Consider the following 14,773-nt stretch of genomic DNA (forward strand, 5'->3'; position numbering starts at 1 on the left):
GGTGTGGTGTGGGAAGGGGTGCGGGCTCTGGGGTGGGGCTCAGGATGAGAGGTTTGGGGTGCAGGAGGGTGCTCTGGGCTGGGATCAAGGGGTTTGGAGGGAGGGAGGGGGTTTAGGGCTGGGGTATGGGGTTGCGGCCTGGGGAGAGGCTCAGGGGTGTAGGCTCCCAGTGGCACTTACCTCAAGCAGCTCCCGGAAGCAGCAGCATGTCCCTTCTTCAGTTCCTATGCGGAGGCACAGCCAGGCAGCTCTGCACACTGCCCCATCTGCAGGCACCGCGTAGGAGCCGGAGAAGGGACATGCTGCTGCTTCTGGGAGCCACTTGGGGCCATTGGAGAGCATAGGAGCCAGAAGGGGGCTATGCCGTGGCTTCTGGGAGCTGTGTGGAGCAGCCCCCGACCCTGCTCCCCAGCTGGAGCTCGTAGGCTGGCTTAAAACAGCTCACGGGCTGTAGTTTGCCCACCCCACCTTAATGATAGAGATAATGGACAACAAACCTGGAATTTAGAGATCAGATTCCACATGGAAAATGCATGGGCAGAGCATGCTGCGCAGGGATTCGTTCTTTCAAAGTAACCAAACCAGTCCCAAACTGTGTGATGCAATGTATAGTAAATGCAATGTACTGTGAAAATATATATAAAGAAAGAGGTTTTCTGTCTAACTTTGGATGTGTGGTATGTTCTATACCCACCACCTATGCTTCAGTCTGATCACCTCAGCATAGCTTTACTGTATGCCAAATAAAGGAGCCTGAGTGACAAAATCTGGATTCGAACTGACTTTTTAGATCCCAGAGAGCTGGATGACGTGTTCACCCAGAACCGGAAAAGATGTTCTGGATAAGCCAAGTGGAAAAGGTCTCGGATGGAATCCCAGCAAAAACATGTTTAAATGGCAGAAGAATCAGATCCTATGTCTTTCCTGAAAAATAAAACCTCCAGTTCTCCCTCACGCTCTCCTGGGGCATTGGTTAAGTACTAAAGAGAGAAGACCTCACGAATAACCAGCACTACTTTTTGCAGCACCTGGAGGCTCAGGTTAACCTTGTTTAACATGAGAGACATGTTGACATCAGAGTACAAAATGGCAGTTTCACAGGAGCATTGTTGAATCTGTATTCTCAGCAGATAATTAAGACTTCAGCTCTTTTATTCAGTTACTAACATTTTCATTTCTCTTTAAAATAGAAACTTTTGCAGCAACTTCTAATGATCCAGAATAGCAAAAATCAGTAAACTTAAACAGGTATCACTACAAAATGATGGTGACTTTAAGAAACTTACTTTCATTGTTATGTTTTTCATTTCCCACTTGGATATTAAAAGAGTAACACAGGAATATTTAAAATGGAGTGGCAGACTACCAAACTCATAATAAACCAGCTTTCCTATCATGGACACATTCTGACTTCTTTTTGCTTTAAGATTTCTCACTCACTCAGGAACTGTCAAAAGCCTCCTTTGAAGATTGAAGGCTTCAGCTTTTTTAATGAGACATTTACAATCGCTGCCCAAAAGGAAAACAATTTCACATAGCTCTGAAAGGCTTTCCCAACTGCCAGGCTACTTTCTAAGATGACTACTTTCAGCACTGCATAAATGAAGCTGTTAGCATATTTCTTGGAAAAGGATAGTAAAATCCTAAGAGGAAGAATTTTCTACCACATTCTCAGATGATACGATAGCGTGTAGAGCAACATGGAAACAGACAGAAGGAAAACAGGAGAACCTGAAAGATTTCCTTCTTACTGTATTAAACAGCTTCATTCTAAAGCCCAGTTTCAATATGTGTTGCATCCTGTAAATAAACCAACAAGGTTCTGGCAATTTTACTTACAGAAATATACACCCAACTTTTCTATGGAGACCCAGTCTTCTCCTCTGACTCGAATGAAGTATAATGTACAAATATGGACAGCAATAGCTCCTTAAGTGATAGCATAACAGGCTGGCAGTGTTCACCAAGAACACCCCATCCTGTTAGCATGTGTTGATTCTGCTTGGAAAGGATTGGGTGGGTTTTGCTGGCTCATTACCTCATTTGGATATGAGAGGTAAGAGTGGCTCTTACAAAGGATATAGGATGAGCAGTCTGGAGGGAGGAACCCTATGAGCAGTGAAGTCTGAGGCAAAAAGTTTGAACTGAACCTCATGGGGCTCATCTTGTAATGTGTAGCACACAGGAGGAATATTGGGAATGCAGAGCCCCACTGATTTCAGTTGTGCTCTGTGTAAGAGCAGCAGGTTGGCTACATGTTACATATTTGCAGGATCAGGGCCTACATTATTTTATTGTAAGTTTTTCTGTTAATAAATGAAATCCCAGGAAGGGACTGAGTTTGGATTCAACACAACGTGTATTTGCCGATAAAGGTATCTGCTGACAAATATCTACTAAGTAAAGTAGTGCTAATTAAAGAACCCTCTGCTGCAGTCCTTAAGTAAGCAAATCTCTTGTTGAAGTCTATTTGCATTATTAAGAAGTACATATTCAGACTCAAAATATCTGGGACTAAATGCTTTCAGAGTACTACAAGAAGGAGGGATTAACCCATCCTTTGATGATCTAGGCTATTATTTTTAATCTGCTAATAGATAAATTTAATTCCATTCCAAATTCTCATTGGAGAAACCTTGTGTGGGGCAAAGCACCTGCTTAGATGGGTAGTAACTGTGACCACACAGAATTGTTTCTTCCTACTTCATTCACGGGGACTTAATATTTTATCATTCCTGCCATACAGCAGATTTCCTCCCCAAAGACTGGAGAGAATTTGTCTATGGATTATACCTAAAAACTTTATACTGAGGATTTGGAACAGAGTTTACCACTAAGGCTGATTAAAATGCAGTTACCTTTTCTGCATTACCCATGGCAGAGTGCTATGTAAAAGAGCTAGTATTACTATGAATACATTATAATGGAGATTTCAGTTCCCTGTGCTGAACAATAGCTCTTTTAATTTCCAAATTGATTTCAGTGGTGCAGAATCAAGACTTTAAGGAGCTCCAGAGAGAATATTTTGTAAATATACGGCTGTGAACTGGCTCAGGGTTGGGCAGCAGATTGTGTACACATCGTGGGTCAAACTGTCTCTCTATCTCTCTCTCTCTCACACACACACACACAATAAGTAAACAAATAACAAATGATGAAAAGTAAATTTCATTTTAAAAATTATTTCCATTTTTGTTATTTAACGAGCCACTAGAAACATAGGTAAGAAAAGCTGTTATATGTATGTGTTTGTGTATAATACAAAATACTGGCAGGGCTGCTTTACTGCTGGGCATACATTTATAAAAGGGAATGCTGCCAGAACTTGATGGGTTTGGAACTGAGGTCAGCACTCATTTTGAAATTGCATTTGAGAATACAAATTATCACTAGAGTAAAAAAGAAAGAAAAATATCTCAGGTTTCTTTCAATTTAGTGCTGTGAAATATGAGATTACCAATACAGAGAATTGTTTTAAGAATAAATGTTGCTTTGCATAAGGTCAGAGAAGAGCAAAAAGTCCTTTATTCAAAGATTTAGTTACAGTTCTTGAAAGTATTTTAATAGTCTCAGGACATAAAACTAGTCTCCTTAGAAAAGTAGCCTGCAGGGAATGGGAATTTTCCAAACCAGTGTGAAATTACATATATTTGCTCTTATTTAGGCAGCCATAATAAGCCTGCTAGCCCCCTAATGGTGACTAACTCATTTGAGGATTTGCTCACACTAAATATAATGCACCTGTTCCAGCCACAGAATATGTTTGTGTGGCATGTTATCCTGCTATTTGTATGGAATTCTACCTGCTGGCCATCATGGGGGCTTAGACCTGCTCTGTGATGTCCTTCCACACAAAGCCATAAAGGCTTAACTACTTCATTATAATGTCTCTGTTCATATCCCTACAGTACCCTATGTTTGAGAGGAGCCAAAACTCACATTATGTACGTAGTCATGGTACTTCTACTGAGAACTGAGTTAGGAATGGTATGTCCCTCTAACCACAGTGTTTGAGAAGTGGATGGCGAGAATACTCTCCCCTCAGCTGCAGTGCTTTATGCCTTTGTCTACGGCTGACTATGCTGAAATCCATTAACACATCTCCCATTATTGCTAATGGGAATTACATGCTTTGTTTGGCCATGTAGCAATAGAAGAACCAATCACTATGAACTGCATGCTCCCCTTTGAAGTAAAGTGGTAAAGAACTTTCTAAAGATTCCTGGGGAAGTGAGCTGTGCAAGCAATCATGAGAAAATAATTGTTTATCACTGGCAGTGGGCACGTCATGCTGGAGAGATTTAAAAAACAAAGGTTTCAGAGTAGCAGCCGTGTTAGTCTGTATGCGCAAAAAGAAAAGGAGTACTAGTGGCACCTTAGAGACTAACCAATTTATTTGAGCATAAGCTTTCGTGAGCTCACATTCAGGAGAAAACTTTAAAAGGTCAGTACAGTGAAATATAAGACCTAGGGAACCACCAGAAAGTTGCCTTACAGTTAGTTTAACTTCACTTCCAGGGCAAGTCTTAGAATTATTTCAAGAAGTCACATATAGGAATATTTAGAATTTACAGTCTCATTAAAGTCAAACCATTGAAAAAAATAATTACAAGTAATAATTCTAGTAACAATCATCAAGTTTTTATATTTGTGAAAAATAGAATAAAACAAATCCTAGTTTTTCAAGTTCTTTATTTTGGGTCAGATTACGATTCTCAGACTTAGCTTCATTAGCATTTCACTTGACAACAACTCTACGTCTCTTCAACAGGCATGTTCGTGCTGTAAAGTACCCTTCACAGTGATGAAGAGTACCAGAATCTGGCCGCTGGATTTTTCAGTTATACCCATCCATAAATTCTCATGACATAGGATTGTGCTTCACCCATTTTCCCATTAAAGTAAATGGGAACTGAGCAAGCTCTCCAGAAGGTGACATTTGATCCCCTGAATCTTAAATACCTTCACTTGCTCTTAAGACCTAAGAGCCATATTCTGTCCTTATGTCTTCTGCTAAGCATCAGCTGATGTCAGTTGGCACTAAGAGCAAACACCAATGGTCGAATATAAGCCCCCATCATAAAACTCTTGTTTTTCCCCCTTGAAGACTTACCTGGTTTCATCAATATAAACTGCTTCCAACACAGACGCTGCATATTCAATATTCTTTTTTAAATCCACCACATTAACATCACCTTTCTCCAGTTGCTTGACCAGGCATCTTAGTCTGTAAAAAAACCAAAATAAACACATCATTGTATGTTCTTGGATTCATAAAAATCTAGCAGCTATTTCAGTCGCTGTATTCTATCTGGAGTTTAGGAAATAATACAGTTGTCCATAGCGCAAGCAGGAAACCTTTACCTTGTCTCTTTTCTATTAAAAAGCACCTGTTTTTAGAACACAGATAGTAGTAATGAGCAGTGCATTTTTACAACGTTATGAATTTGTAACATATTAAGAGGAGATGATTAAGATAACTTTCCGTAAAATCAGAGGAGCTCAATAATTATCAGCACAAATATTTTTTAAAAAAATTATGATTATACCTATGAAGGTTGTATCTCTAATTTATACATAACCAACGATATTAGCAAGAAGTTGTCTTAGTTCTAAAAGGCCTGCCCTTTAAAAACAATCATCTGTCAACAAGGTGCAGTGAAATGTTAGCCTTCTGTATACCTAGCTTCAATTCCTGTTTTCATTTTTATTTTCTCCTCCAATACATTTTAGCCTCAGATTTTGCTTTTGTTTTTAAACTAAAGCTGTATTGCTTTCATTTGTTTAGAGAGGATTCATCGTTTTTGCCAGCTAGAAGGTGGTAACTATAGCATTAGAAAAATCCAAACATATTCCCCCGTGTTTTTTTATTTTGGTTTTGAGAACATGCTTATGCATTATAAACGTGGATACACCCAAAAGTTAAATGCTTCCATTTAAGTGTCCATGGCAAACTAAGCTATTTGATCATCAGATTCCATCCATTCCCATTGATGGGGGAAACTCAGTTCTGAGTCTGCTTAAGCTAACCATGTAGAGCAATGAAACTTCAGTCTTATCAATGACAGTTCACTGTTGTCCCAGACATACAGGAAGAAAAGCAAGATACACGGGATGTGGTTTAATTAGGCCACAACTTTATTAACTGAACTCCTCTGAGAGCTACCCGGCAATAACTTGTACAGTGCAGGTCATGATTCCTCCCTTAATCATTTGCACCTATTGGGGGAAGGCTGCTATCAGCACCCCCTCCTCCAGCTGTCCCCAGACTGTTACTGGGATCCCACCACTCTCCCCTCATATGAGGGTAAAGGGACTTGTCTTCTCACAGTGCCAGATATTAGAAGCCCTAATCCTGTTCCCCAGATTCTTTAGGGGATGCCTTCCCCTAAGTCCACTTCCCATTCCAGTTTATCAGGGAACCGGACCGCCTATGGAACGAGTACCTGCACTGGGCACCTGCCAAGTTGTGACAACTTGAACCATTCCTCCTAACGTATCTAGGCAAGTCCTGGAGCTGTTGTGGGGAAGGTGAAAATAAAACAAAAAAATCCTGCTCCAGCCAATCTGGAAGTGAGGGAAAAATTCCTTACCAGTCTCAAAAGAGGTGATCAGTGAAATCGCCACAGGAGATCACAAAAACCTGGCCTACAGCAATCCCATGCACTGGAGCAACTGATGTGGGAGAGGGCTCTGTCTGGCAGAACAGAATATATATACCCTCCACCTGGTCCACAGAGAACCACTGGCTTACCTGAGCTTCTCCTGCCAGCCCGCAGCTCAGATGATGCCCCCATCCCAACCCACAAGAGGGGGTGAACTATTAAAGGAGCCATAACCCTTTCCTTCCTGCTTGACCAGACAAGACCTTTGAGGCTAATGGAGAAAAATTAATCCCCTGAAAACTATCCAGACCTGAGGTGTATAGGTTTTTCAAAGATGCATTTTCCTTTTTCGAAGACGGCAATTTATTTTCTTTCAATGCTGAAGTGAACCACAGGATTATATGAAAAGAGAAAAGCATATCTTTAAAATGAAATATGCCACTTCATTCCTTTTAATATAATTTTATTAAAACTATTATCTTGACTTTTTTCAAGCTAATGTAGTAGTGCAAGCTTTTGGCTGAAGAAGTGCATTTAAATTGAGAATCAGTTTCAGTAAATCTGAATCTCCCTTCAGAAATAATTTCATATTTGTGCCCCTTTAGTGAAAAAGTGTTATATTTCCTATCCCTGTGGTTCCGGTGAGACACTAAGAGAAAGGTTAATTAATTAAATGTAATGTGGAGCCAATGTCCATTCATTATGATTTTTATTAGACCTGTACTCAGTATTGGATCACTCGATTAAAATTTATGGACTTAAAAAATTAAAATGCTATTTGCAGCAAAAATCTTACAATCCATTTAAAGTATAAAAGTACCATATTGTCATCACCAGCGTCATGGCTCAGGCATGGACCACGATTGCATTGTGCTATGCGCTACAGACAAAAAATAAAAAGACAGTCTCTGTCCCAAAGAGTTTACAATCTAAGTAATCAGCCATAGAAACCAAGCTATTTTTTCTCTATATTGTTCTGACATGAGTACAGATATGTCCTGGTCTCAGCTAGAGTTGCCGGAGTCTCCAGAAATTAAAGATTAATCTTTAATTAAAAAGTACGTCATGTGATGAAACCTCCAGGAATACGTCCAACCAAAACTGGTAACCTTAGTCTCAGCATTCCTTGCAGAAATCAGACCCTTGGGGATATTCTTGGTAAGCAATGTTTTTAAAGGATCAATACTGCTCCTCTGAAGTCACCAACAGTTGTGTGACTGATGTCAATAATAGCAGGAGTAAGTCACATGTTCCCCGGCAGCTCTTTGTGGAAGTAGATATTAACCACCTGAATTTTTTAAACTGGCTTTACAAGGATTCTGAGGTTAGGTCAGGATTGCTTTCAGGGATTGCTGAGTTTTCAGCAAAAACAGTCTTACATTCATAAACTGGTGATTTACATCATGTGTGGGTACCAGAATTTCTGAGGCTCATGACACATCTGGGTTTTGAATCTGTTTCACACCAGGGTAACCCCCTTGATTTCAACTCCTGATTTACACTTGTGTAAGTAAGAGCAAAATCAGGCCCAATGTTATGTACTGTAGCATATATACATAACACCAAACTAGCCTTTTACACCCCTCCCCATGAAAATTGAAGTGATCAGTTCTGACTTCACCAACATTATAAGAAAATGAACAACTCAGTTAGGTTTAAATTATTTCAGCTCTGTCTGCAGCTATCTGGATAGATCAGACCAGGGCCATATATAAATACATACATATTTTAATGCCCCAATGCCTTCCACCTGTTCCTGGTTGGAATACTGAAATCTGCTTTCTTTTACACATGCATTTTCATTAGCTGAGTGGGTGGTTTAATTTTTTTTTATCTCAAGTACAGATTCTAATTTAGAGTAGAAAAAGCAAAAAATTAAACCTTAAGCAATAAACCCCTAGGAGATCCATTAAACTCTCCCAAAAGACATGAAGTCATAACTACTTCAAGCAGAATGATGTGCAGTGAGCCCACTTTCACCTTCACAGCTATGAAGGGACTGTATAAATTAGTAATAATCAGGACACACAACAGACCAAATTCTGCCCTGCTGTAAGCAGCTGCAACTCCTCAGAAGCTAATGGAATTGTGCCTCACTACACAAGAGATTAATTTGTATGTATGTATGTATGTATAAAGAAGGGAAAGAAGAGTCAAAATAATAGTGCTGTATTATTTAAATAACTGATATGCAGTTTGACTTGCTTATTTGTTCAAGTAAAGAATAAATATCTAGAAGCAGAAGCTCATCTAGTTAAATGGATTTTAGTAATCTGCAGGAAGTGACTGAGTGGCTCTTAATACTGAAAGAGAATCATCATATGCCAAAGCACCAAGCACTTATAGTTCATCAGTATGTGTTTACTCAAACATTTTAAAGAGTTCCCTGCTGTATTTTAATGAGTGCAGAGGCCACAGAGCATCAGTGCAGATATAAATATGGGGTTTTATTAAAGACCCTGAGATAGAGAACTTAAAGGAACATGAAAAATCACATTTGTTTGATTTTTTTTACCACTGTAATTACAAGGAATCCCTAAAATTACTCCAATAGAAACTTAATAAGAAATAATGTTCTTCTGTCTCCCCCCGCCCCCACGCACACTTTGTTTATTTTGTGCACTTGTTAGCACTTTGCATATTGTCAGTTTCATGGTTTTGCTGATGGAAAGGTGCACTTGTCTCCTAGATTAACATGATGACATGGACTCCTGGTCTGGGGAGCTCATTCTGGTTCTGCAAAAGGGTCTTCCTCAATAAGAGCAGCAGAAAAGCTTGGGTCAGAAGAGTCTCCTTTTCCTACAATCTCCACAAGGAGCAGGGGAATAAGAGGAGCTGTAATAGCTTGCTGGATTAGCCCCCTTTCTTCACACATTAGAATCTTGCATAGGACTAGAGAGAACGAGAAGCCTGGTGGGGTAGGGAATCCCCTACACGGAGGCTGGGGAATAACTAAAACCTGGAGAACCAAGGGAGAGTAGTTCTTTCCTCCTCAGCGCCCTGCAAAGAGCAGGAAAGCAATGGAAACCTGGAGAGTTTCCACCCCAGACCTCAGCAAGGGGCCAAAGGCCCATGGGGACTGGGTGATAGGAACAGTGATAGGGATGATTCTTCCTTCACGGGACTCCTCTACAAGTTCAGGAAGGTGTTTGAAAGATAAGAGCCTTTACCTCAACACTTGATGCTGCCTGCTGAAGAGACAAGCAGGAAGACGCACAGAGCGAGTGGGCGGGGCCTGAGCACCTTTTGTGGTATTTCTCTCAGATCCGCCCTGTAGAAAAATACCCTTATGAAACAGAGAAATCTTTAAAACTTCTTTTGGAAAAGGAATTTTAAAATACGGGTAGAATCTGGGGGTAGGGGGATGGGACTGTGTCCCAGGATGGGAAGTGGGGGGATGCAGCCAGAGGGAAGGTGTGGTAGTTTGTGTATCCTTCACTGTGGGAAGGGAAGGGAATGACACAATTTAGGTGCTCTTCAAAATGTGCTCCACACTGCAGCCCCTAGCCTTCTCTGCAAGAAATCTGTTTTAGCTAAAAGTCACCCTACTGAGAGAATACCCTGAGCACTGCTTCTACTCTCCCAATTCCTGATCTGACCAGGGCAGGACTTAGCTCGTATAGGACAAATAGAAACAGGGGACATCATTTCTTTTTATTATTATTACAACTAAACCATCATATCTGCAGTTATAGTGGCATACTGCTATAGTCACATGAAGTGTTGGAATGAGAAATCAGCATTCCATTTTCAAATGAACGCTGTCCGGTGCCAAGTTCATCCTCATAAAAATGGGGCAAGGGTTTTTTGAAAGACAAAATCCTAATGTCTATTCTGAAAGTTAAAGATTAGGAAATAAAATCCAAATAAGTGTCTATAATTTAAAGAATTCCTTGACAGGCAGAATGATGAAACATCTAATTTAGAACCTGCATTATTTTTGTATTTTTGGCTCCAATGCAGAAAATTTATAGTAGCCGGCCCAGGGTCACGAAGGTGATGGGAGAGATAACCGTGAAGAGTTCAATAGGACGGCAAATACAATTAATGACTATGATTTGATTGTTTGAATCACTAAAAGAGGCTACAGTCAAATGTAGACATGAAAATTATCAGACCAGTAGGTGGAAAGTCCTCTTTCAATTCAAATTAGCGGAGAAAATGATAGGAATAGTGTTTCATCTTAATTAACTGGTCATTTACCCATTGAACTGCATATCAAAGAAGATAACCTAGCAATGGAAGCGTTAGAAGTAAAGCCTTTCAAGACATAGAAGCGTGGGGTGTGGGGTGAGGGAAGAGAAGAAGTGAAGACCAACACAAGGAGCCCCTGTTTAGGGGGAGCTCCCTGAGATATTGTGTCTGAACTAGGCATAGTTCCTCTGGGAGAACTGGATGCTGCTGCATCCTCTTAGAGAGTGCAGACCCAGATCTGCTGGCTGTTTCACAGGACCACCACGAACCACCCCTCCTATCGCAGGTATGTATAGGGCACATGACCACAGTACTGCCGACTGTACTCTAGGGCTAACCCCTTAGGACTAGGAATGTCTCTGGGCCCTGCACAGAGGCAAACAGGGGAAGGAGGCAGTTCTGCTCTCTTCCTCCCTTTTGGAAATATAGTCTGTCTGACAGCACTACATATGCTCTCAAACTACTTTAAAGATTTCCCCTTTTGCATTCCCCACACAAATGCTAGTAAAGCCAGGGCAACTGAGTTTAAAAGCACAGAATCTGATTTAGGCCACAGTCCTGAAAAGTGAAACCTGTGGGTGGATTTCTGCACTCACTTGGAGCCCCACTGAAGTCAGTGCTGCTCTTTGCAAGATCAGGGCTTTGGACTGTAAGTTCTAGGACAGGGACTGTGTCATCTCGTGTTTCTGACAGTGGTGAACTCACTATGTTCAACAAATAAACATCAATAATTGTTTTTTTTCCTGACACTGTCTCCACTATTTCTCCACCTCCTTTCTTTTCCTGTATTGTTCTATTCCTTCTTCCCCTTTATTTTCATTTTCTCATTCCTTCTTTTTAATCTTCCTTAGTATTTTCTTCCTCTTCTCCACCCTCTTCTTCCTTTTCTTCTGTCTTACTCTTTTCTAACCATTCCTCTTTCTCTCTTCTAATTTTAACTTTTGAATTTCTCAGTCTCTCCTTAACCACTGCACCTCAATCTCTCCCTTCATCCACACCACACTGTACCCTGCACACCACTTGCAAATGCTGCTGCTCCATCATTCACTTACAGACATGCAGAGAGGCCTCTCACATGGAGGCTAAGATGGATCTAGATGTCCACACAGACATATTTCCTGCACTCCCCCTCCAAGAGATGCCTGCTCCCTACAAAGAAAACCAGTAACTTAGAGATGCCTGTATCTTCATCCCTCCCACCCACCCACCGCCATTTGCACATTCAGACGATCTGCCTAACACTAATATCAAAAGGTCTAGGGGCAGGGATTCTCTTTGCTTCCCTCAGATGAGATTGGCACACCACGGACACTACTTCATGTTGTGATTCTCCAGTAGGCCAGGCTGCCTCAGTACTTGGTCTGCCATTTGCACTGCTCCCTCGGTGTTTGAATTTGTTATGCTGCCATGGCATGTACTGTAGGGAACCTCAGATCACAGCATAGAATGTTAAATTACAAATACAATAGGCAGCAGAGGGGAGCAAGGTCAAGCCCTCCGAGTATCCCCATCCCAGCTCCTAGCTCCACTCTTCTCCACTGATGCATCCAATCCCACATAGATGGATCTAAATTTTGTTGGGGCATGCAGAGATTGGATATGGATTAATGCTTAAATTGCCACCCAGTGGAGGGGTTCTATGGGGAGCCTATAAATCCTGGGGCCCTCTGGGAAATCTGCCTGTCAGCCACTTCGACCCTACAATATGACATTACAAAGATAGCACAGGTTGCCTTCTTTGACAAGGTTACTAGCCTAGCGGATGGGAGCTCTTCAAAATATGCTCCACACTGCACAGGATATATCTTGATTTCAGTAAGGCTTTGACATGGTCCCACATAGCATTCTCATAGGCAAACTAGGGAAATGTGATCTAGATGAAATTACTATATGGTGAGTGCACAACTGGTTGAAAAACTGCACTCAGAGTAGTTTGCTGTCAATCTGGGAGCATGTATCTATTGGGATTTCACAGAGGTCTTCTCCTAGGTCCAGTACAATTCAATATTTTCATTAATGACTTTGGGAATGGAGTGGAGAGTATGCTTATAAAATTTGTGAATGATGACACCAAGCTATAAGGGGTTGCTAGCACTTCAGAGGACAGGATTACAATTTAAAGTAACTTGACAAATTGGAGAATTGGTCTGAAACCAAGAAGATGAAATTCAATAAAGACAAGTGCAAAGTACTCCACTTAGGAAGAAGAAAGTCAAATGCACAAATATAAAATGGAGAATAACTGGCTAGGCAGTCATACTGCTGGAAAAGGATCAATTGGTTATAGGGGTCACAAATTGCTTATGAGTCAACAATGTAATGCAGCTAAGAAAAGGGTAATATTCTGGGGTGTATTAACAGGAGTGTTGTATGTAAGACACGGAAGATAACTGTGCCACTCTGCTTGGCCCTGGTTAGGCCTCAGCCTGAGTACTGTGCCCAGGATTGGGTGCCACGGTAAGATGTGTGTGGACAAAGTGGAGAGAGTCCAGAGGAGAGCAACAAAAATGCAAAAACCTGACCTATGAGGAAAGGTTAAAGAAACCGGGGATGTTTAGTCTTGAGAAAAGAAGACTGCGGGGGGACCTGAAAACAGTCTTCAAATATGTTAACAGATGTTACAAAGAGGATGCTGATCAACTGTTCTTCATGTAGGCTGAAGGTAGGGCAAGTAGTAATAAGATTAATCTGTAGCAAGGGAGATTTAGGTTAGATATGAGGGGAGACTTTCCAACTATAAAGATAGTTAAAGCTCTGGAATGGGCTTCTAAGGTGAAATTCCTATTGTTGGAGGTTTTTAAATACAGGGATGGTCTAGGTATAGTTAGACCTGCCACAGTGCATGGGGCTGGACAAGATGACCTCTTGACATCCCTTCCAGCCTGATATTTCTATGATTTAGAATCACGGCTCATATTTGTGTAGGGAAGGTAGACCCAGACAGAAGCTTCGGCTCTTGACTGTGTGTCACAAGTAAATGTCTAAGAGATTCAGAATAGGCCAGGCAATCACAAAAGGACAGAGGATGTACAATTAAATGATAACAAGTGGGTACTGATGGCACTTTGTGTCTCCTGCATTAATAAGCCTGGTAGAGTGTGTGGAGCGGATCCCGAGCAGGCAGAGTAGGACACTCCATAGGGAAAATCTGTATGATTATAATTACCTGGAACATAGCGAAGGTTAGAGAATGACTTCCCCAAGCAGCCACACTAATTAAATGGGTGAGCATGGCATGTGAACTGTCAGTAGATAGTTACTCAGTGTTGCATAAAAGCAAAATATCCATAGAGATTAAGGCAGAAGAGCTGACAGATTTAGTACAGAGATCAAATGTTTAAGGAAACAGTAAATATGCCAATCAATGAGACAAAGTAACAAGTAACTACAGCACACTTGGCCCAAAACATCAAGAAACAAAGGAAATTATAGGAACAAAGAGGAAAGTTCCAAAACTGAATTATTGCTCCAGTTGTACTGGACCTTTTTCTCTGTTAACAGTGTTCATTTTCCTTTGAATTAACTGTGGTAAATGGAAAGGAAATATGAGACAAGTCATTAGGCAAATACATAGACATGAATGCAGTTACCTCTTTCTCAGAGGTGGAGATTTATGGCCTGCAAACTGCATTGCTAACAAATAATAAACAATAATGATAATAAGAACTCAAGGGGGCCATAGTAACAAAATAAGAAAAACGAACTATTATGAAGTTAGGACAAAAAAGGAGGCAGAGTGATTGATGCATCATGCAAAAGAAATTCTTGGCTAGATTTGTGGACAACAAAGCCTAATCTTAGGAGAATCGGTAACCTCCTTCCAAAACTAGCAATTGTGGTTTGCAAGGATGAATCTGAATGAGGAGGACATCTGCAATTTGTAAATTGTGTGGGAAAAGACCCCCCTCTTGCAGCAGATTTTGTTAGACTGAAGTTGGGTGCTTGCTGAGCACTAGTATCATGGCTGGGTAACA

General features: G+C 40.9%; 1 protein-coding gene across 8 annotated transcripts in view; it reads right to left on the reverse strand.

Annotated features, from left to right (window-relative positions):
* The window catches only part of PDE1A (phosphodiesterase 1A), a 373,600-nt gene that overhangs the window by 94,045 nt on the left and 264,782 nt on the right, over window positions 1–14,773 (reverse strand). For all 8 annotated transcript variants that reach the window (XM_043524996.1, XM_043525003.1, XM_043525004.1 and 5 more), the window contains one exon: window positions 5,114–5,227. In XM_043524996.1, the coding sequence (XP_043380931.1) occupies window positions 5,114–5,227 (114 nt within the window). The remainder of the gene's footprint in view (window positions 1–5,113; window positions 5,228–14,773) is intronic.

This window comes from Chelonia mydas, chromosome 11 (genome assembly GCF_015237465.2).
Source record: "Chelonia mydas isolate rCheMyd1 chromosome 11, rCheMyd1.pri.v2, whole genome shotgun sequence".
Lineage (NCBI taxonomy): Eukaryota > Metazoa > Chordata > Testudines > Cheloniidae > Chelonia > Chelonia mydas.